The 20011-nt window shown below is 47.7% G+C and overlaps 9 protein-coding genes across 9 annotated transcripts; 4 read left to right on the forward strand and 5 right to left on the reverse strand.

Annotated features, from left to right (window-relative positions):
- Positions 1 to 298: 298 nt before the first annotated feature.
- On the forward strand, positions 299 to 1186 carry Aud_009050 (ribosome-recycling factor; the record flags this gene model as incomplete). Its single annotated transcript, XM_043293913.1, has 2 exons — positions 299 to 757; positions 839 to 1186. 2 exons carry the CDS (start codon positions 299 to 301, stop codon positions 1184 to 1186), a joined length of 807 nt encoding a protein of 268 aa, XP_043149848.1.
- A 185-nt stretch (positions 1187 to 1371) lies between these two features.
- Positions 1372 to 2516, reverse strand: Aud_009051 (uncharacterized protein; the record flags this gene model as incomplete). The annotated part of the gene is made up of 2 exons (XM_043293914.1): positions 1372 to 2303; positions 2390 to 2516. The coding sequence occupies 2 exons, from the start codon at positions 2514 to 2516 to the stop codon at positions 1372 to 1374; spliced, it is 1059 nt and encodes a 352-aa protein (XP_043149849.1).
- Positions 2517 to 2680: 164 nt separating this feature from the next.
- Positions 2681 to 2917, forward strand: Aud_009052 (CDC26 family anaphase-promoting complex subunit; the record flags this gene model as incomplete). Its single annotated transcript, XM_043293915.1, has 1 exon — positions 2681 to 2917. One exon carries the CDS (start codon positions 2681 to 2683, stop codon positions 2915 to 2917), a length of 237 nt encoding a protein of 78 aa, XP_043149850.1.
- A 673-nt stretch (positions 2918 to 3590) lies between these two features.
- Aud_009053 (Zn(II)2Cys6 transcription factor) lies at positions 3591 to 6645 on the reverse strand (the record flags this gene model as incomplete). The annotated part of the gene is made up of 8 exons (XM_043293916.1): positions 3591 to 3909; positions 3968 to 4425; positions 4475 to 5028; positions 5090 to 5371; positions 5442 to 5783; positions 5844 to 6368; positions 6484 to 6528; positions 6591 to 6645. The coding sequence occupies 8 exons, from the start codon at positions 6643 to 6645 to the stop codon at positions 3591 to 3593; spliced, it is 2580 nt and encodes an 859-aa protein (XP_043149851.1).
- A 2566-nt stretch (positions 6646 to 9211) lies between these two features.
- Positions 9212 to 9904, forward strand: Aud_009054 (iron-sulfur cluster assembly protein CIA2; the record flags this gene model as incomplete). The annotated part of the gene is made up of 2 exons (XM_043293917.1): positions 9212 to 9440; positions 9531 to 9904. 2 exons carry the CDS (start codon positions 9212 to 9214, stop codon positions 9902 to 9904), a joined length of 603 nt encoding a protein of 200 aa, XP_043149852.1.
- Positions 9905 to 10086: 182 nt separating this feature from the next.
- On the reverse strand, positions 10087 to 13346 carry Aud_009055 (116 kDa U5 small nuclear ribonucleoprotein component; the record flags this gene model as incomplete). Its single annotated transcript, XM_043293918.1, has 4 exons — positions 10087 to 10649; positions 10841 to 13069; positions 13124 to 13269; positions 13327 to 13346. 4 exons carry the CDS (start codon positions 13344 to 13346, stop codon positions 10087 to 10089), a joined length of 2958 nt encoding a protein of 985 aa, XP_043149853.1.
- A 402-nt stretch (positions 13347 to 13748) lies between these two features.
- erg10B (acetyl-CoA C-acetyltransferase) lies at positions 13749 to 15203 on the forward strand (the record flags this gene model as incomplete). Its single annotated transcript, XM_043293919.1, has 5 exons — positions 13749 to 13813; positions 13882 to 13931; positions 14002 to 14077; positions 14141 to 14630; positions 14688 to 15203. 5 exons carry the CDS (start codon positions 13749 to 13751, stop codon positions 15201 to 15203), a joined length of 1197 nt encoding a protein of 398 aa, XP_043149854.1.
- A 572-nt stretch (positions 15204 to 15775) lies between these two features.
- Positions 15776 to 17356, reverse strand: Aud_009057 (putative ZIP family zinc transporter; the record flags this gene model as incomplete). The annotated part of the gene is made up of 3 exons (XM_043293920.1): positions 15776 to 16929; positions 16988 to 17176; positions 17311 to 17356. The coding sequence occupies 3 exons, from the start codon at positions 17354 to 17356 to the stop codon at positions 15776 to 15778; spliced, it is 1389 nt and encodes a 462-aa protein (XP_043149855.1).
- Positions 17357 to 17950: 594 nt separating this feature from the next.
- Aud_009058 (Atg14 domain-containing protein) lies at positions 17951 to 19579 on the reverse strand (the record flags this gene model as incomplete). The annotated part of the gene is made up of 1 exon (XM_043293921.1): positions 17951 to 19579. One exon carries the CDS (start codon positions 19577 to 19579, stop codon positions 17951 to 17953), a length of 1629 nt encoding a protein of 542 aa, XP_043149856.1.
- Positions 19580 to 20011: the final 432 nt, after the last annotated feature.

Here is a 20011-nt window from a genome sequence, read left to right on the forward strand (position 1 = left end):
GACTCGCTACGTGTGCGGTGTTGAGGCAGTGAAAATTTACTCCCCTTTATACAAACCATACATATGCTCCTTTGCTATTTAATCAGTAAACTGGAATAATGACTCCACCTTCACCATTAAAGGCCTGTTAAGTCTATTTCTCGGGAAAGGTGCTTTGTGTGCTTAAAATGGTATCATATTCTGATTGGCCTTGCGCTAGTGTTCGATGAAGCATGTATGTTTTTGATTCCTAAGATCCCCAACTTTTTTGCTACAAATAATACTTCCAACAGCTCACCATCTACGCAGATCCTAGAAGATGCAGCGGGTACAAAGGCTCTCAATTCTTTCTGACATTCCTCGATCTTTTTATTCTGCGAATTTCAGCCCAGCCGTGCTTGACGCATCTCAACCCTGGCGGTTCCCGACTCCTTCTAAGCGATTCAATCTCTCAACTCGAAGCTTCTCTAACTCTGCCTCTCTGTGCAAGAAAAAAGAAAAGCCCCAGAAACTCACTGGGGCAAACATAGAGTCGAGCATTTTGTCGGAAGATCCCTATGATCTTTCTTCGCTAGAAAATGGCATCGTGGCTGCGGTCGCCCGACTCAAAGATGAGCTTTCCAAATTACGCATGGGTGGACGTTTCAACACGGAAGCACTTGAAGATTTGCGAGTGTCTTTGAGCAAAGGAGGCAAGGAAACAATAAGACTGGGTGAGCTGGCGCAGGTTGTTCCCAAGGGAGGGCGGATGGTTACTATATTGGCTTCAGAGGCAGAGGTAGGACTTCGGTCAGATCCAAACCAATTGTTGAGCTCGCGTGGCGTCTACTCAGGGTCGCTAATAATAATTTCGTCCTAGCATATGAAGCCGATCTCCTCTGCGATTCTTTCTTCCGGTTTGTCTCTAACACCACAACCTGATCCTCATAATATTCTTCAACTGAATATATCGATTCCGCCGCCCACGAAAGAATTACGTGAACAGACCGTGGTTGCTGCTAGAGCGGCCATGGAAAAGGCAGCTGGTGCAGTTCGCGAATCGAGGAGTCTTAGTCATAAGCGCCTTCAAGATATGCAGAAGAAGAAACTAGCCAGGCCCGATGACGTTCGCAAAGCTCAGGACCACATGGAACGGCTAGCAGAGAAGGGACAGAAAGAGGTGAAAGAATTGTTTGATGCTGCAAAAAAGACATTAGAACGAGTATAGTCAGATTATTATTTTGTCGAATATGCTAGCTCTACTCGCTCCCAGTGTCGCATATTTAGCCAATGGTTCCCCCTTAAAAATACAGAAGATAGGTACAAGCGAAGAAAATGTAGCCACTGGATATTGATAGGAGTTGAAGCAAGAGAAATCAGTTCAGTCCGGAGCCGTCCTTCATCAGCACGCTTTCAGATTCTCTTCGCGGATGCAGGGCGACCTGAAGCAAGAAGTGATTCGATTTTTGAGATAAATTGCGAACTCTTTCCGGCAGTCCGGTACGTCTCATTATTATTGAGGTTCTTCACAACCCCAGCAAGGACAGATGGCTTATCGGCCAATACTGTCTCCAGTTTTGGGTAGTTTCCTTGCACAAGCTTTTCGACCAAGGCTCTCTTGTCCAGGGCACTCATCTGCTTAAAACCCACATCTTCAGGTTCCACAAGATCTCCTTTTCTCTGTGAGAGAGTATCGGCACGTTTTCGTGCAAGCTTTTGCGCCTCCGCCACAGCATTATTCTTTTCATCCTGGTTGAAAAATTGGACGCTTCGTCCTTCGAAAAGTCGCTTGCCCAGTTCATGAGGGGGCACATAGCCATTCGGGAAGCGGTCGCTCAGCCAAGAAAGCTTTTCGACAACTCCTGCAGTCCTGGCAGTGACGCCTGTCGGTAAAGATGGCCAAGTCTCCGTCAAATTAGCCTCAGGGGGTTGCGGTGTATAGCGAATAGGAGCAGGCACGGATGCCTTGGACAGTTGGACATATGCTTCTTCAACCTCAGCCTGCGAGATTTCGTCCACCTCCTCAACGTCTGTGCGCTTTCGCTGTGCTCTCCCATTACCCTGCTTCCGCCCCTTGTGTACGGCAGTCTGCGTGCGATGTATAGTTCCGGATCTACGACCGCGAGTTTGCACTCCAGTCCTAGATCTCTGAAAACGGGGGCTCCGAATAATATTGGACGGTAGACTGCCGGCCTTCGGAACAGCGAGCGATCTTGCGTCAATCACGCGCTGGGGTGAATTCCGACGAGAAGCGACATTCACATTTGAATGACTGACTGTCCCAGAGGCAGCGGAAGAGGACGCAGAAACCCGAGATTCAGCTAGAGTTGCTGCATTGCGATGATCTGTACAGTCAAGACACAAATATCAGAAAAGAGAAATAAACGATACCGTACTGGGAACAGTGCATCACGCTATATTCTTCACGTACTTCGTTGACTGGAGTGATTATTTGCCTGCTGATGGGAGAGCGTAAAGTATCGTACAGAGGTAGTGATTCCATTAACTGGCGTCCGGTCACGGCAGCTCGCCAGAAACCTCAACTTCGTTTGGAACATTTTGCGCGCTGTGTTTGGCGATGATGAGAAATTTCTTGAGTATTGTATTTGATTACAAACGGGTAGCTGTGAATTGAAAACTCATCACGTGTCAATCACGTGGTGTCCAGTCCACTCAGATCTGAGTTTTTTTCTTTGGAGTTGCCTGAAGTGTACATTCCAAAATGCTACGTCGCAAGCCTACAGCTATCGCAATCACTTCGGAAGACGTCGCAAAGCTTGAGGACTTGCGGCTTCGCAAGCACAGAGAAGAAACTCAAGCCCACGCGCATGAATCCGTCAAAAGCACCTTGAATCATACTGCCATCGACCCGAATGATGAATTGAAACCATTACCCGGAGACAAAGCAAGAATTGTCCGTTCTCGGGAGGAACGTATTGGCATCTGTCGGCGCAACTAAGTACAGATGACTTAGTAAGCTTAGATTCATTTTGGTGACCCAGTTCGATATTCTTGACACTGCTTTCTCACTTACCCGAGTTGGATGGCAGTTCGTTATCATCTCTTCTCACGGCTTTCCATCTGATATCTGTCCTGTCTATCCCCTTATGACGAGAGCATGAAGGGTTGATGATTTGTTTCCGGCCGGTGTCCATATACGCAGGCATTTTCTGTAGCCCAATTTGGCGACTTTCTCGATGCAAGCAAGGTTTTTAAGCTTATGCATTGAGTTTTTCTCCTAAGAACAATGATCTATACAGACTTTGATTGCATTAGGTACATCTAGGACTTTGGAGACTGGTATGCCAGTTACCACCATACCATGTTACTACCGTATTATATGAAATGTCTTGTGGTCAAACAGAAATTATATACTACAGTGTTGACCATAAGGCTGGCAAGTCGACACACTAATCTCTGCATATCTGACCCTCTCGGCCTTGTATGATAGGAGCCGTGGCCCTACAATTTGCAGGGCCTAGAGGTGAGAGAGGTACTATTCCAATAATGAGAGAACGAGACCAATAAGCCACGATCCTCCATGACATTCGTCTTATAGGCTCAAATGAAACGTTTGTAGATAATGAGCCAAGAAGGTGGGTGAAGCATATTGAACATGAGCACAAGGATTTTTACCGCTGACGTTTGGTGTTACTCTGCTCGCCAGTATCAAATGAGTGTGCCCACCTCCGCTTCAAGCCATTAGGATCATATACACTAGCAACGCTCTGCTGCCAGTCACGTGCCGTGAACAGGACTGGGGGTCCATTGAACTGAGTTTGAGGAAGAGGTTGGGAAGCTGCGATCGAAGAGACTTTCGTATGTGTCTCATAGTGAACAGGAAACTGGTTCGATACACCAGTGGTTCCTTGTGTAGAATGGTCTATGCCCATCGGTGGCGAGTTTGTGCTCACATTTGACGGGCCGGCAGGGAATGCTAGGTCCCATTGGCTGATGAAGACGTCAGCAAACAACTCTTAAACAATGAAACAGGCAGGGAAGTACATACTTTATGATTCGAGTGGGATCCCAGTTATTTTCGTCAACTAAGGGAGCATCTACCGAATGACTGTGATGTGGGTGCGGTGCAAGCATTCCCAATGGTTGAAGCTGACATGAGTCAGGCTTTGAGTCCTCAGTACCAGCCGAGATTGGAGGGGTCATTGGGTAAGCATAACACACTCTGTTCTGCACATTACTTGGAACCTGGTTCAATTGAGCATGGTAATTTGACCCAAGTGGTGGGCTGGGATGGTACGGTTCCGAGGGACTCCCGTAAGGAAATGTAGGTTTGAGTTCAAAAGGGCGATTGATGTCAGCGGAGAACGCGAGCCGCAGGGAGTCAATCTGTGCCTGTATTTCCGGCATAGGCCAAGCCGAAGAACATTTCTCAAGGATACGCATGTGTCGCGTGAAGTAGTCCCTCGCATCCGTATGAAAATGAGGATCAGGGGATGTAATAGCAATCTTGGAAGAGTTAATGCAGTACCAGATAGCACGATCACGTTACACGTACCAGATGCAGCATAGTGCACGTCAGAATGCAGTATATTGCGAAATTGATACCCCTTTGCATGAACAGTAGACCGCGCAGGCCGAACCGGTCTAAGATACCTTCCTGAAGCCTACACAGGCTTTTTGCGGAGGAGTAGCACAACGCCATGTGAATCTTCCATCCTCCGCCGGCCGCAAAAGACTTGGACGCTAACAACTGTGGTCGATGTAGTAAGATGATGCCGAGATGGCAATGCGAGTGCATATTTCCCACGAAATGTGAGGGTATCCACGGCGGCGAGCCATCGCTAGGATAATTAATCTGTAAGTCTTGAGGAAGGCTTTGGAGCCAATCTGTAAATAGGGGGTTTTTTTCAACAAATCGAGGATTGGCTCCCCAGTCTTTCTGCTTCTTGATTTTGTGATATATATCGGTGATCAAACGGATATGATAGGCGTTTCTGACAAAGTATGCATATTGCCTCGAGCGGTCGATTTCGAACTGGTCAAGGCCCTCGATATCTAGAGTGGGCCGCATATCTACGGTCTCTGGATCTACCCCGTAATCCGATCGACCTAACGAGATCAGTCAAAGCAGTCAAAGCCAACGAAGTCACATTAGAGGATATAGACATACCTTGTGGTGCACCGATCATCACTTCGACAACCAAGAGGGCTTGCCATACTCTTGTCTGCACAAGACACTCCACTGAATCCATCTCACAAGGTCTGCCCTGTGCGTGTGTGTTGTAATGTTCATGGATGTCTAAATCTTTCGACATCGACACAATTGTTTTCACAGTTTGCCACGAACGATAATAATAACCCTTCTTTGGCAGAGACTCTCGAGCTTTCAATAGCAAAAGCAAAGCTTGAATCGTGCTTAATCGTGGTACATCCATGAAACTGGACTCATGTCCTATCGTTGTATGAGCTTTGGTTATTTACTGTTTGTGCTCCATGCAACGCATACAAAGTGACTAACTTACTGTTTGCCAATGCGAGCCACTGTGCGCCCTGAGCCGGATCGTCTGATAACCTGCCGGCACAAGCGAAAAGTGCTTCGAGGAGTAGAGGAGATATGGAACTCCGTTCATTCTGCCATTGGTAGTAGAGGTGAGACCGATGAACCACAGGAACGTAAGGATGTATATCGTTAAAGTAAATCTTGAAGTAATTCATCACTTCGTCATCCGAGGGCATTAGCTCCGGGGGGATACGGATGGTGGAGCCCGCCCCAGTGCTTAGAGGTGGCAGTCTTTCCTCAATTTCATCCTGGACTGGAGCTTCCGCTTCCAATCGCTCTTTTCGTTGTTGTCGGATATAGGGTGCTTGATTTGCAATATCAGCATTCTCTCTTAATGCCAAAGGACTGACGCTATCAATCTTACCGATACCAGTTTCGTCGATTTTCAATTCCCCCAGAACCTCGCTAAGGTTCTCGGCAGTAGATTGATCGTCGTCCGAGAAAATGCCAGTATTCGAGTTGTCAAGACCATGATTTGGAGTGGCGGGAAATACTTGGGCATGCTGGAAGGAATGGCTTGTCACGGGTAAATGCGATGATCGTACTTCATAGATATTGTGTTGGGTGGGACCAGTGGGGACATATTGAGACATGATTCCGGCACCGTCGCTATAAGACTGACCATTTCCAGCAGTAGGCTGGAGTCCAGCGCCAAAACTCTGAGGCATTGTATAGGAATAATGCGAGGCTGAAGTCGCATGAGAAGCTCCTAAGGAGCCCATTGAAGTTGCCTCAAGACCTTGCTCCGACTGGAAGTCGCTATCCTGTCCAATGGTAGGAGGAACGCATACGAGCTTCAACCGAGTGCAGGCTGAGCAAGGCCAGGTATTCGTTGTGGCAGCGTCACACTTTATTTTCCGTTTTCTGCAGCCATTGCAGGCTCGCATTACTAGCAACGCATAAGTCAACAACCGGAACAAACGATGCTCAGCCTATAGTTCAGAACTGAAGTGGGGACCGGAGGTAAAAAGAGGATATAAAAAAAGATGAGAAGAATGACAAACCTTTCAGCCGCTTGTGCCTATTATGTTCATCAACAAATACATAGTCTACATTGTGAGCAAGTTATTCATCTGAATTGACGAAAAGATCTTCCAAAAGGGCGACTTACTCTTGTGCCCCTCTCTGGGAGGACCATTCGAAGGCGAGAAAGCGTAGCCTTGCATTGTGATGCTTGTTTTATGTGGATCAATCAGGCCGTAAAGGTGGAGGCAACTCAGTCCAGTAGTCACAGCGTCTACGCTCGTGACCAAGCAGTAAATCTGTTGTGTGAGTATTTATCCGCAAAGACCCGCCTTGCTTGTATCAATCAGCGACAGATAACGGAATCACCAAAGGCCCTAGCTTCGGCAGGTGAGACTGTAGCTAATGGAAGAGTATGACTAGTGTGATGAAGTTCCACAGTCACATTCGATGTATAATCGCTTGGACCATGCGTTTCGTATGTAGAACGAGGGAATTGATATAGCCAGAAACCGACTAGCGCACTACGAGAGCACGTCAGCAAAAGCATGACCTGAACGATTCGGCCCGGATGAAACAGACTCACAATCGGAATCAGTGACCATCTGGCCGAGAACCATAAGATGACCTCTTCCCTGTCTCTCCAAAACCCTGTATCACGGCAGATTCGCCGCAACTATGTATAAACAGTGGCCAGCGTGTTGTCCTGAGTGTGCGGAGGCGACGGCTTCTCAACAATTATGCCAGGCGATTTGATCTGCTATTCTCGAAATTGCGGGACGCGTTGCAAGGTCTAAAGAAATGATAAAACTTCTTTCTCCTTATCTGGTACAGGATACCATCAGAGCTTGAGGAAATAATTGCGGACATTAAGGCGCTGACGTGGTAGAGAATAGTATGACAGTAGCTGAGATTTGCACTGCAGGTACCCTTATTTGGCCATTAGTTATTGTTCAACCAGAAGGAATTTGAGAAAGGCGAAAGGATAAAGGTGCAAGATCGCAGTTACAAGTATGTATTCAACCGATGAAACAAAACCATTGCCTCCCTGTACCAAAAGAAAAAAATGTCAAGGAATAATTTGAGGCTCGTGGGGCTTCAATGGCGCAAGGCATATGCCAGGATACGCCGATGGACTGGGCAGGAGGTATCTTGTTGCGACTAACCAGATAGCTGATGCTGAGATTGCTCCTTGAAGGATAGTAGAGAGATGTAGGATGTCAGGCCGTTCAATGAAAGACAGACCGGGAACACGATAGCAGGGCCCACTCAGCTTGCATCGTCGTCCAAAACCATCAGCGTATCATCGAGGGTTCCTTGATAATAGATGACAAAGGAGGTGCACGAGCCTGACTTAAGACATCGCACCCAATTGAAGATGGTCTTCGAAAGCGGACAGGTTTCAGCAGCAAAGATCGAGGTCGGGATCAACGGCTAATCAATACAGGCAGGCGGCCAAGAAATACAAAAGCCACAGGGGTTGCAGTACCTGAGAATTCAGGTAACGAGGGGCAGTGAGATACGGATCAGAGGATTAGACTAGGGGATCGGCGACAATGCAAATTTCCACATGAGCATATTGATAGGGTACTCTGAGTATTATGTAGATGATGGAAGGACAACTCTGCTACTTGCCTGCGCTTGAACTTCAGCTACTAACTCTTGGCCACGCACACTAAATATTTCTGGGGTTGTCGAGGTTCTGCGGGGTGCTGCATACGAACCAAGTCCCAGAGGCAGAGCTCAGGAGGTAGACAGATGCTAAGGTAGATACCCTATAGGTACCTTCCTTAGTCTAGTAGAAATTGGTCAAATGATCATCCGTGATTTGAGAGTGGAGGGTGCAGCAGAGATGTGGGCGGGCGGAAAAAAGCCTATTGAGTGATTCAAGTCTACCCGAGAGATTAAGGTATTGAGGGGGTAATGGTAATGCTGATTATTCCGATAAGGGTAGATTTAGTGCTCAGTACGGAGTACTAATAAAAACCTCATACCCGTTCGTCCAAGACCACTTACTCTGTAGGTAGATTGTAAGTAATAATAATACCCAAGGTGGATATTAGGAACCTTGAAATCCGCGCTGCTTTGAGAAGGTCGAGTACAGTGCATTATTGATTTCTACTCTTGTTTATCTCGAGGTAAGCTAGTCGAGGCATCTCTGGGCCATGCTCAGGTTTTGCTCCAACAGAACAGGAGGATCTATCTAAACATACATCGAGATTATCCTCTCGCAGCAAAGGCTAGATAGCCATCATATCGGTTTGAAGACAACCACCTAGAATACGTGAAAGAAGACTTCAACTGTAATGTGATTCTATTGGAGAAGCATCTACAAGACGCTCTATGATGGATTCAACATCCTCTGGAACATGACCTGATGAATAGTCGTCAGTATGTATGTATTGAGTTGTCTTTTTGCACAATACCACCAAGGTCTAGAGTAACCAACACAAATAACACTTGTGCAGTCTACCAATTCATTGGTCTCACAGTTCTGATTTGAACCAGGGTCCCTGTGTCACTGGTCGACTAGTAGATAGTAGATATCTACTCCGGTGTGGCAGACTTTTTCTCGCAGGCTTGCAGGCTCTTATCTATCCAACTACTTGGTGGGGTGAAACTTGGCAACTACCTAGCTTTTGGTGGAAGAATGGCTAGACTACATAAAATTGCCTCCCCCACTCTTTCTTCTGTAGTAAATGCTGACAGTTTAGCATACTCTTTCCACGCTACGAAACCGGCGAGTCTCAGGCTTGCCGATACAAAAAAATGGCCTCTGAAATGCAGAACTCGAATCCGATAATCCTGAATGCCGCTGATCTGCCAACTCGGCTACCCAAGGCGCCGCAGAAGCCCTATGCTTATGGAACTGATGTTTTCAGTTCCACTCTTCAGTCGCTTGGGCAGTCGGGCGATTCCTTCTCCCTGATTTCACACACAGACTCTGAAGATGATAATGACCTGTCAGATGAGCCTATAGACGAACAAGAGATTTTTGGTAAGAAGTGAATGGTTTCTTCTTGATTTGTCCCGTCTTGGCTGCACTCGGAAGAACTAAGTCATGAATGTATGGCTAATCATTTCTTAGACCTTGTCTCAACCATATCTGACCCAGAACATCCAATTTCGCTGGGATCACTAGCTGTTGTCTCACTCGCAGATATTCTGATCAAGCCATCTCTTCCCCATGTACCCGGATCCCCTCTTCGCACTGTCACAGTCCTCATAACCCCCACAATCACACACTGTAGCCTGGCTACCGTTATCGGTCTCGGTGTACGTGTGCGGCTCGAGCAGTCACTTCCGCCCAGGTTCCGTGTGGACGTGCGAATCAAGGAGGGAACACATAGTACTGCCGATGAAGTTAACAAGCAACTTGGTGATAAGGAAAGAGTGGCAGCTGCACTCGAAAACGGAACGTTGATGGGTGTTATCGCCAAGATGCTGGAAACATGCCAGTAACCAGAAGTTACCTGCGTGTCCAGTTCAGGTTTCCGTCGCAGTGTCGCCAGATTGTGGCGTTCGCAGGCCTATTCTTTGACTCGACAATACGTTATTTCACAGATTTTCGACATTACGTCTACATAATAGATCGATACTTGTGGTATGCCGTTCTCATTCGGTTTGAGCAGGGAACGGGCCCATCACGAATCCAAAACGCCACTTTCCTTCAGACCTTTCCAGAGCTCCGGTTCCAGAAATTTACTCACTGTCACATCTTCTGCCAAACCTTTCCGTCTCCTCGTTTTCAATACAAAATCTCTCGCTGTGGCCATCGCGGGCGCCATCTCGAGTGGCTTTGTCTTGACTTCGCGGTCCAGCGGATCGCCTGGAACGACACTCCATCGATCGAACACAAGACTGACCGCAGCTTGACCTTGAGTATGAATTCTGAGATCCGTTTCGAACCCGAAAGAGTCAATAACCGGAATCAAGCCTTGCACCGTATACAGCGGTGTCCCAGCAATTGGCCCGTCTGACAGAACATGACCCCTTCTGCGTGAGAGCACTGTATATACTGAAGCCACAGCATCCGCAGGCCCTGTCATGGTGCAAGAATATATGGGTTCCATCAAGCGAGGTGATGCCATGAGGAAGGAGGAGTAAACGGCACGTCGAGCCGTAGGGATTATCTGGCCACCTCCCCTGTAAATAGCCTGGTCGGCAAGAGATACATCTGTGAGCCTGAACTTCGCGTTTCGTATTGCTGCCTCCAAATTAGTCTTCATGTCTGGTCATGGTTTGAAAATATAGGAAGTGCCTCCACAGGAAGAAAAACGCGGGTTGTGAGAGGGGAGAAGAGGAAGGGAAGTTCGAAGGGAGGAGAAAGGAGGGGGGACATCGTTGGGAAGAAAGAAAGAACGACCGAGTAAACAAAAAGAGAAAAAGAAGACTTACGTTCCTCACAAAGAGGGCCTTCCCGCGTGCCCCAGCTGAAACCTTGGGTGATAGAATCCCTGACATTTCCAAGTAGTTTCTTGTCCACTTGCGATGGTAGGGTGTCGTCTTGTAGAATATTGGGTCCCATTTCATCAGGGCCGAAAGCCCAGATACTTCTAGCTGCGAGTTTGTCCCAATCATATTTGTCTTCAAAGAACCTCGCTACTTTGCGGATTGGATCTTTGATACTGACCCTGCCGCTCTCGATGTCTTCGGCAATCCCATCATCCAAAGGCTCCGCAATCATGGTAATCTTATTTTTCTTATTTGGGGTGATAGAATAGCACATGATAGCCGAAGTCTCAACGACAGTTTCGCAGAAACGAGTGACTGGGTCGGACACTTTGATCTCCATCTCCGAATAAAGTCTTCGAAGATCGTGGAGCACGCAATCCATGTAAAGTTCTCCGGTTCCCAAGACCACGTGCTCACCGGACTCTTCTACTTTCGTTGAGATGAGAGGGTAGCTCTTATTAATCTTGCGCAACCCGTCGAGCATTTTGGGAAGTTCTGATGGGTTGACCGGCTCAACAGCAACCTTGAAGACAGACTGTGTCATGTGCCGAACAGGTCTGAAGATGTATGCTTCCTCGTCATCTTCCAGCCGCAAGGGAACGATTGTGGCAGTCTTGACGATGGAATTGTCCACACCACCTAACAGAACGAAGTTTCCCGCAGGAACACCACTGGTCGGGATGCTATAGCAGGTCTCTGCAATCCATGTATCCGATATAGTTGCTGTGACCATGTCTTCCTCATCCTCAGGTGTATAGCCCTCGCCCAACACGCGGACCGGCTGACCAGGGCGCGCTGTCCCGCTCATGACTCTCCCAAACGCATGGAACTTGGTAGCATCTGTGCTGGTAAAGAGCTTTGTGACATGGACGACAAGCGGCCCATCAGGGTCACAGGCTGCCATGGCGGCCGCGACTTTCGTATCAAGAGGGCCGGTATAGTATCTGTCGAGTGTTCTTTGGGCTCCTTCTACTGGTGAGGGAATATGCTGTACGATCATATCCACAAAACCAGTCGCAGGACCAAAGAATTCATGGCAGACCATGTTGAGTAGCACCCTTGCATCTGACTTGAGCTGCGACGGTCTCAAGTTGATACCCACAGCCGCAAGCGTTTCTTTCAGGTCATCTGGACTTTCACTTATGGTGTGAGAGTAGAGTTTATAAATAGGCTCCAGGACGAATTGAACGAAGGTCCTTTTGGAATTCTCTTCCACTCCTTTCCGAGTGAACTTTCGGCTTCCTGGGTTGAAGAAAATATCTCCCCAAAGACGCAAAGCAAAGTCAGACGTTTCGACTTGGGGATAAGTTTCGGCATACATTTTGGCAAAAGACTGTAGGGTAAAACACCACTCCATGGAGGCACATGCAAAGGCAACATTACCCTTTTCAGGGCTCAGCCGATACCTTTCCCCTTGTCCGGGTAGAATCCTCTCGATAATAGTGTTTACCTCTTCGACCACGTGCTTCAACTTGAAGTAAGCATCATTCGGCGGAATCTTCAACTCCAAAATCAGCCGGTCCATCTTGTTCACGACCATCGTTATGGGAAGACCTTCCAGCACGGCGTGCTTAATGATCTGTTCCGTATTTGCTTGCACGCCTTCGACAACATCCACAACCAGCACAATTCCGTCGACAAGCCGAGACGATGTGGCAACCTCGTCCACGAAGTTCACATGGCCGGGAGTGTCAATAATATTGAAAAGATGAGATTTTCCTTTGGTGTTCTGGAGTAGTAAAGTCATAGGTGCCGACTTTATAGAGAGACCCCGCTCTCGCTCTAAGAAGTGAATGTCGGTATAGCGGAGCTGTTCCTCTTTCCGCTTGCCTGCTCGCTTCTCCAGACGCTCTGTCAGATCATGCGTCTGCGTCACAAGCATGTCCATAAAAGCTGTTTTCCCATGATGAAGATGGCCAACAAGCGCGATATTTCTTATTTGATTAGGAAAACTGAGCAAGTCTGTCATAAACTCTCGCGAGAAATGAACGGGTGGCAGCTCGGCCTCCTCGATCGAAAACTTCTTCTGCTGAACGGGAGCGATTATGGGTTGCGAAAGTGGCTGCGAGTCCTCCTCTTGGACTAAGGTCTCAACCTCGTCACCGTAGACTTGCTTTGCACTAGGATAATATTGTTTGTCTTCATGTAGGACGACCGCATTCGAAGGGCCTTCTGCATACCAAGTCAGAACGAGTGAGGTAGTAATGCTTCGAAAATATGACACACCATCAACCTCCATCAATTGATCTGCATTCTGGTCTTCTTCTTCTTCCTCCCCAAATGCTTCGTCAAAAGCAAATGCCTGCGGCTTCAGATCTTCATCTTGATTTTCCTCGTCAGAGTCCGCAGGCTCTCCAATGTAATTGCCGAACCTAGAGCCAGGTTAGTTGAGATCTATTTGCATAAATATTTAATTCCGTATGACATACTCATCATAAAGATCCTCCATTGCGCGAATAAATTCTGAAGCTGAACAGATCTGGCTCCAAACGTTGGAGCGGATGCCTTTGCTCAAACCAAAAAAGGTTGTCTCAAACTTCGGAAGGTCCGAATTGGGGACTCGCCGAGTGGCCCGGGCTTGGCCCTTTGAGTTACCACACGCGAATGTCCGCCCCCCCGCTCTGATCAAAAGGGAGGTTGACCTCTCTGCTTATATTTCCCTACAATCCCCACTCTGGATTCGCCCGATTCTTCATCTGGCATCTTTTGGAGACATTCTCTATAAATTGGTCTAGATTTCGGAGGAAAGACCTCAAGGCTGACACCCAGCAAATCGTTATTGTCGCGGTGCCCTCTTCAAAGTATCGATTGAACTCTTTTGCTACTCAGAAAGTCTGAAGAACAAACGACTATGTCTTCGCTTCCAGCTGTCTATATTGTTTCCTCCGCCCGAACTCCGGTGGGATCTTTCTTGGGGTAGGACTTCATAGTTCGTGATTTGTTTTACTTGAAGAGTGAGGTTGACCTTTGTCTCATCGGCATAGTTCGCTCTCAAGCTTGACTGCCCCACAGCTTGGTTCCCATGCCATCAAGGGTATGTTATAAGTTCATAGGGCCTTTTCGCAATGGGCAATGGGTTCGATCTTTCTAATGGTAGAAAACAGCTGCTCTTGCCAAAGTTGACGGACTTAAGCCTTCGGACGTCCAGGAGGTCTTCTTCGGTAATGTCATTTCTGCAAAGTGAGCCGAGCCCTGTGTGAGCGTTCTGAGTCTAACAAAAGCGGGTATTAATGTCATTTATAGTGTCGGACAGAATCCCGCTAGGCAGTGTGCGCTTGGTGCTGGGCTTGAAGAGTCGACCGTTTGTACCACTGTCAACAAGGTTTGCGCGTCCGGGTTGAAGGCGATCATCCTCGGTGCCCAAACTATCATGACCGGAAATGCCGATGTTGTTGTGGCTGGCGGTGCGGAATCGATGTCGAACGCACCACACTATCTCCCAAATCTGCGTACTGGTGCTAAATACGGCCATCAGAGTCTGGTGGATGGCATCATGAAGGACGGCTTGACTGACGCGGGCAAGCAGGAACTCATGGGTCTACAAGCGGAGGAGTGTGCCCAGGATCATGGTTTTAGCAGGGAACAACAGGATGATTATGCTATCCGCACCTATGAAAAAGCTCAGGCAGCCCAGAAGGCTGGTCTTTTCGACGAAGAGATTGCCCCTGTCCAGCTTCCTGGATTTAGGGGAAAACCAGGTGTGACTGTAACGCAAGACGAAGAACCGAAGAATGTGAGCACCTCCATCCAACGCGTTGCGTTCCTGTCAGACTGATCATTGAGTCCGTAGCTCAACCCAGAGAAACTTCGAGCCATCAAGCCTGCGTTTATACCTGGTTCTGGAACAGTGACGGCGCCTAACTCTTCTCCCCTCAACGATGGCGCTGCTGCTGTTGTCCTTGTTTCAGAGGCTAAGTTGAAGGAACTCAATTTGAAGCCGGTTGCGAAGATCCTTGGATGGGGAGACGCTGCCCAACAACCCAGCAAATTCACGACTGCTCCTGCTCTTGCAATTCCGAAAGCGCTCAAACACGCAGGTGTGAGCCAGGATGCCATTGATGCTTTCGAGATCAACGAGGCTTTTAGCGTTGTCGCTCTCGCCAATATGAAGTTACTTGGCATTTCCGAGGAAAAGGTTAACCTACATGGTGGAGCAGTCGCTATCGGCCACCCTATCGGTGCTAGTGGTGCCCGTATTCTAACCACCTTGCTCGGTGTCTTGAAGGCCAAGAAAGGAAAATTTGGCTGTGCTGGCATCTGTAACGGTGGCGGTGGAGCTAGTGCTCTGGTGGTCGAGCTACTTTAGATGGATTTTGACCATATCCATATGTGTCGACTGCATATATCATAGCGTGCACATGATCTGTGGTCCTAGGATCGTTTGCCTGAAAACGTTTATATCCCCTAGCTCATGAACGATCAGCTTCAGTCGCTACTCTCTGTGCCGGAATATACGTATGCCGTGGTTGTTCAGGAAATGACTAGAAATGTCTACTAGACTAGTTTTGCTGATTATACCTGAGCTTAGAGTGATGTGGTTCACGCCATCTTTCGGTGAAGTGTGATCCCTCAAGGTAATTGATCGTGTCAAGGCATGCGTGCTTTTACCCAATATGAGCTCTTTTTTTGACGAAAAGTAGCATGATGAACATCTTAAACCATTCACACGAAGCCCTCGGTTCTGACTCCGCATTGATGTTTAGAGAGCATTTGACTCGAGCCTTTGGACACTTACATAAAGCTGGAGAAAGTCATATGAAAATGTAAAAACCAAGTCTACGGAATGTATCACACATGACGGCTAGCAGCTGTACCCAGTCTACGCCATATATCAATCAATATCTACAAAAAAAGATATAATACAGATTCAGACAAAATCTAGGCAAAGGCGCCAACGAACGCCATCAGCAAAGCCCCGCTCGCGACGGCTATACAGGCCTCAACACGCCGCCGACCCCTGAGTGTCGCATAGCTAGACTCACTTAGAAAGTCCTCCGCTAAAAGTTCTACAAGCCCTGCGAAGAGTAATAACCCGCTGCTGATTGCATTGGTGATGCCAACCATGAGCAGACCCGTGGTGCTTGCAGGGTCATAGAGATTGTGCAAAACTAGGCCGATAGCTTGTCCAACAGGTGTTGTAGTTCCGTACGCAAGGGACATAAGCCATGGCTTGGGCGACGACGGTGAAAAAAGATCTGGTATCAAAGATGCAATACGCGATCCAAGGGCGAAACCTTCGAAAGTTTGGTGAAAGCAGATAGCCACGAGAAGGACAATAAATGACGTCCCTGTGGCGACACTGAGTGCCATGCCGATAAAGATACTGTGGAAGAGGATACCAGCCTCGAGGAGAAGACATTGCAGCAACTGGCGCTGCGGGCTTTGCATTGGTAACACAGGACTCGGTTTTTGATGCATATCACGTTGTTGGGATTGTAGATAGCGAGGATGCGAGTCAGAGACTTGAGAATCACTGTGATTGTCCAGAGAATCGATGTCCCCAAAGCCAGTGTCACCGCTTTCACTGTAAGGGTTCATTGTCTCAGACCGTCCTTGTTCGACACGATCTGTTGACACCCGGGACAATGAACAGGAGTGCTCCAGCGCTCCATCGGGGTAACTATTCGGTTGAATGAGATCAAGGCGCAGGTTCTCTGTCGAGTGATGACGGCGAAGCCTCAGATAGTTTGCGTCATCACGAATAGACTCGCTAGATCCCCGCCCAACGCTGCCAATCAGGTGATCATACTCGCTGCCATGAACATGACCAGCACCTTTCGTAGCGAAAAACATCTCTACGACGACAACCACGAAAACCGATATCATGGCTACAAATCCAGCCATTGCACGATAGGTCTCCGACCAAAACCGAGGAAGGCAAGGATCCGTAAGAGAGACAAATGCCGTGGGTAACAAGTGAACGAAAGCTGTGGCAATCAAAACCCCCGTTCCAAAGTGCCTGGAGATAAAGAGAAAGTGGCGCGGTATCGGTAGCCGCGGAAATCGACGTGCGAGAACTGGAAATGAACATGCTAATATATGATCAGCATAACTGGGACAGTACCAAAGGTTCCCAGGTGTAAACAATACCTAATGTGCTCAAAACCAGGATAAGGAACAATGCCAGCACATGTATTTGGGTGTTGTAAGCGCCTTTCTCCTTCGAACCACAAGCTACTCGATCGCTGGTCGATCCCTGAATTTCGCTCCTCCGAATAAGCTCCGCCCGGAGAACGGAATCAGGTAAGTCTGAGAGTAGAGGGCTACTTCGATTGAGGGCTGCAACAACGACAGGGTGTTAGTTGATAAAATCATTACCACACCGAAGTTTCAGCGACCAGAGGATCGTTAATAATGCAAATGAGCTCCATAAGTGATATGAGTATGAAATATATGAATTAGAAAATACTTACCAGAAGCTGCCATCTCAGATTGTAGCCATTGCGTAAGCTGGCCCATCTTGATCCGAGCCTTTCTTAAGATTTGATCAATGCCATGACCCGAACAGAGTGAGGTTGACACACTATTAGGACAATCAGGCCTCTGTACTTCAATTGCCAAGCTTGAGTGGCGACACTAGAGAGCAGGAAGAGTGTGCTAAGGAACAGTGACCATTGTCAAACCAATAAATAAGGCGGGAGTTGCGAGCCAGAAATGAAACGAGCAAGTCCTACCTGTCTTTGTATGGAGTACGTAGCAATTATTATGCGGCTCGGATTAGTAGTGAAAGGTGAAAGGATAATCCGGGTGTGGATGCTTGTTATCTTATCAATCATTAGATCTTCGAGTTTGCTGCAAACTCACTTATCATTCAATGCTCTTGGTTAATGTTGGTTTTATTTCTTCTCTTTTAGTTCGAAAAGGCATTCATTCAATGGTGCTTCGGTCCGTCTGCATTTAGAGCTACGTTGGTGAACAATATTGCAAGCTTTAAATCATGCCTCTTCAACAATAATTGCTTTCATTCAAGCTTTTTCCTATCCAATATCTCCTCATTCAGGGCAACTCGTTGAGTGGGTAATGATTAGGCTCACAAATACACTCACAAACAGGTTATCGATTTCTCAATTTAGTCCAGCCACTACTTCCCCGTGGACGGCTGGTGCTATCTAATTCATTGGGAACACCACTTGCTGATGCCATATGACCGACGTAATTCTTGTCTGGCGTTATATCGTCTCCAGGCTGCGACCGCGACCCTTGGACTGATGCTCTCGTTGAACTTTGCCCGCTATCGTTCCACTCTTTCTCCTCGAGAACTTCCCATTCCGCGCTCGCCATCTCTCCCAGGAGCATTGATTTTAATTTGTCGACAACCTTGAGCGGGATTGGCAATCTCCACGTCCTAACGAACTCCGTGCCTTCTGAAGCACCCAGGAATGAATGCACGGTGCCATGTGAGTAATGCCCCATCATGGGGAACGATATGGTCCTTTGGATAGAAGTTCTAGGAGGGTCTCTTGAGAGCTTCATAGGTTGCGTTTCTCGACCAGCAAATGCTCTCATCAGAGTTGCCGCTTCCAGCGGAGGAGCAACAAGTAGCTGCCACATGTTCTTCCCAATGTCGCAAATCTCTTCCCAAGAGTCTGATGCGATATTGAGTCCTTGCGTACGACATAGCCAGGAAACGTTCCAGGCCAACAATGTAGCTCCTTCTAGGAAAAGGACGTATGACCTTGGGTCTTCCCTTGCGAGCTTTGGTAAACTTCTATCGATAGTGAGAGGTCGAGGTTGATGATGATTAGACTGAAAGCCTAATGAGTGTGTCGTAAATGAAGGGGGGTTATGGGGCTGCGTTGAGGTGGCTGTCAAGATCGAGTCCCGTGAAGTATACGACCCAATAGGTGCATGAATCGTGGGAAGGGGATGGTCTCTATGAGGAAGGGTAATCTCCGCCGGAAGCCTCAAAGATAAGTAATGTGAAACGAGGACTAGAAGATGAGCAATATTAGAGAAGGATGTTGATATTTGGACTGAAGTGGCACCTATTTGGGCATTAATATTTCGTGTTGGCATATCCAGGAGGAGGGGCAGGGTTTGCGACTTCCCGTTCAGGTTTCGGAGATCTATGATAGGGACACCACCAATTACGTATGTCTCCTTCATTTCACTGCCATTTTGCTTTATCCACTGCCTTAAGCTGTATAGATTCGCAACCTCCCGGCAAAGAAAGATCCGAGCCTCAGCTGTCTTGCTGTGCAAGGAATGCCAGAGATGCTCCGTCCTTTTGATGGTGTTCTGAACACCACATAGCATAGCTATCTCGCGAGTTTCCAGCTGAAACTTTGAAGACTCGGCATCTGAACGTCGTCGTGCTAATGTCAACCTCCGCTGAGAAATGCCAAGTTGCCTGTCTTTAATCTCGGATTTCAGTTGCTGGATCTGAAGGCCAAGCTGTTTTCTCCTGATGGAAGACTCGGCTTTTGCGTTTATAATTTGCAAGACCTTTTGAGGGTTGGACACCTTATTCGGCAACTGCGTTGAGCATTCTTCAGAGCGACGATGGGAGAGAGTAGGAGATGTCTGATGCAGAGCTTTCTCGAGCTGCCGTCCTAAGGTTTCCTTCTCCAGGAGAACCTTGGCATTATCGATACGTAGTGTGTATAGTTGATTACAGGCACACGTGGGACAGTAAAAGCGTAGGCGCGAGGTTGAGACTCGAGAGCAAATAGGACAATTCATCTCAAACGTACTGTTTATTGTGCTATCGTGCCGTCGGCAGATAGCTCACATTCTTGCGCCCTCCTGTTAGTCTATGAATCTCCAATCTGCCTGCTAGGCAACTCATAGGTGTCAGAAATGTGTATGGACTCAACAAAATGATGCTTCATGACTCCCAGCAGTCAAACGCTCTTGTAGCAGGCCAAGTTGGAGGGTGCGGTATGTCCTCGAAGGTTGACGTCACATGATAATACTGATATTAGATACCTCAGGCAGCAACGCATTCTGCTTTGCTACACTGGCAGAGCTGGTGATTCCCACGAACCGTTCAATGCTGAAGCACGTTGTTATTGAGGCAGGAGTGACAGCATGGTAAAACGAGCTGTTTGAAATTTAGATCCTACGAGCAATCAATCGTTCGTTCAACTTTTGACTTTCTCTCTCTCGCTCTAT

Source organism: Aspergillus udagawae (genome assembly GCF_001078395.1).
Source record: "Aspergillus udagawae IFM 46973 DNA, scaffold_7, whole genome shotgun sequence".
NCBI lineage: Eukaryota > Fungi > Ascomycota > Eurotiomycetes > Eurotiales > Aspergillaceae > Aspergillus > Aspergillus udagawae.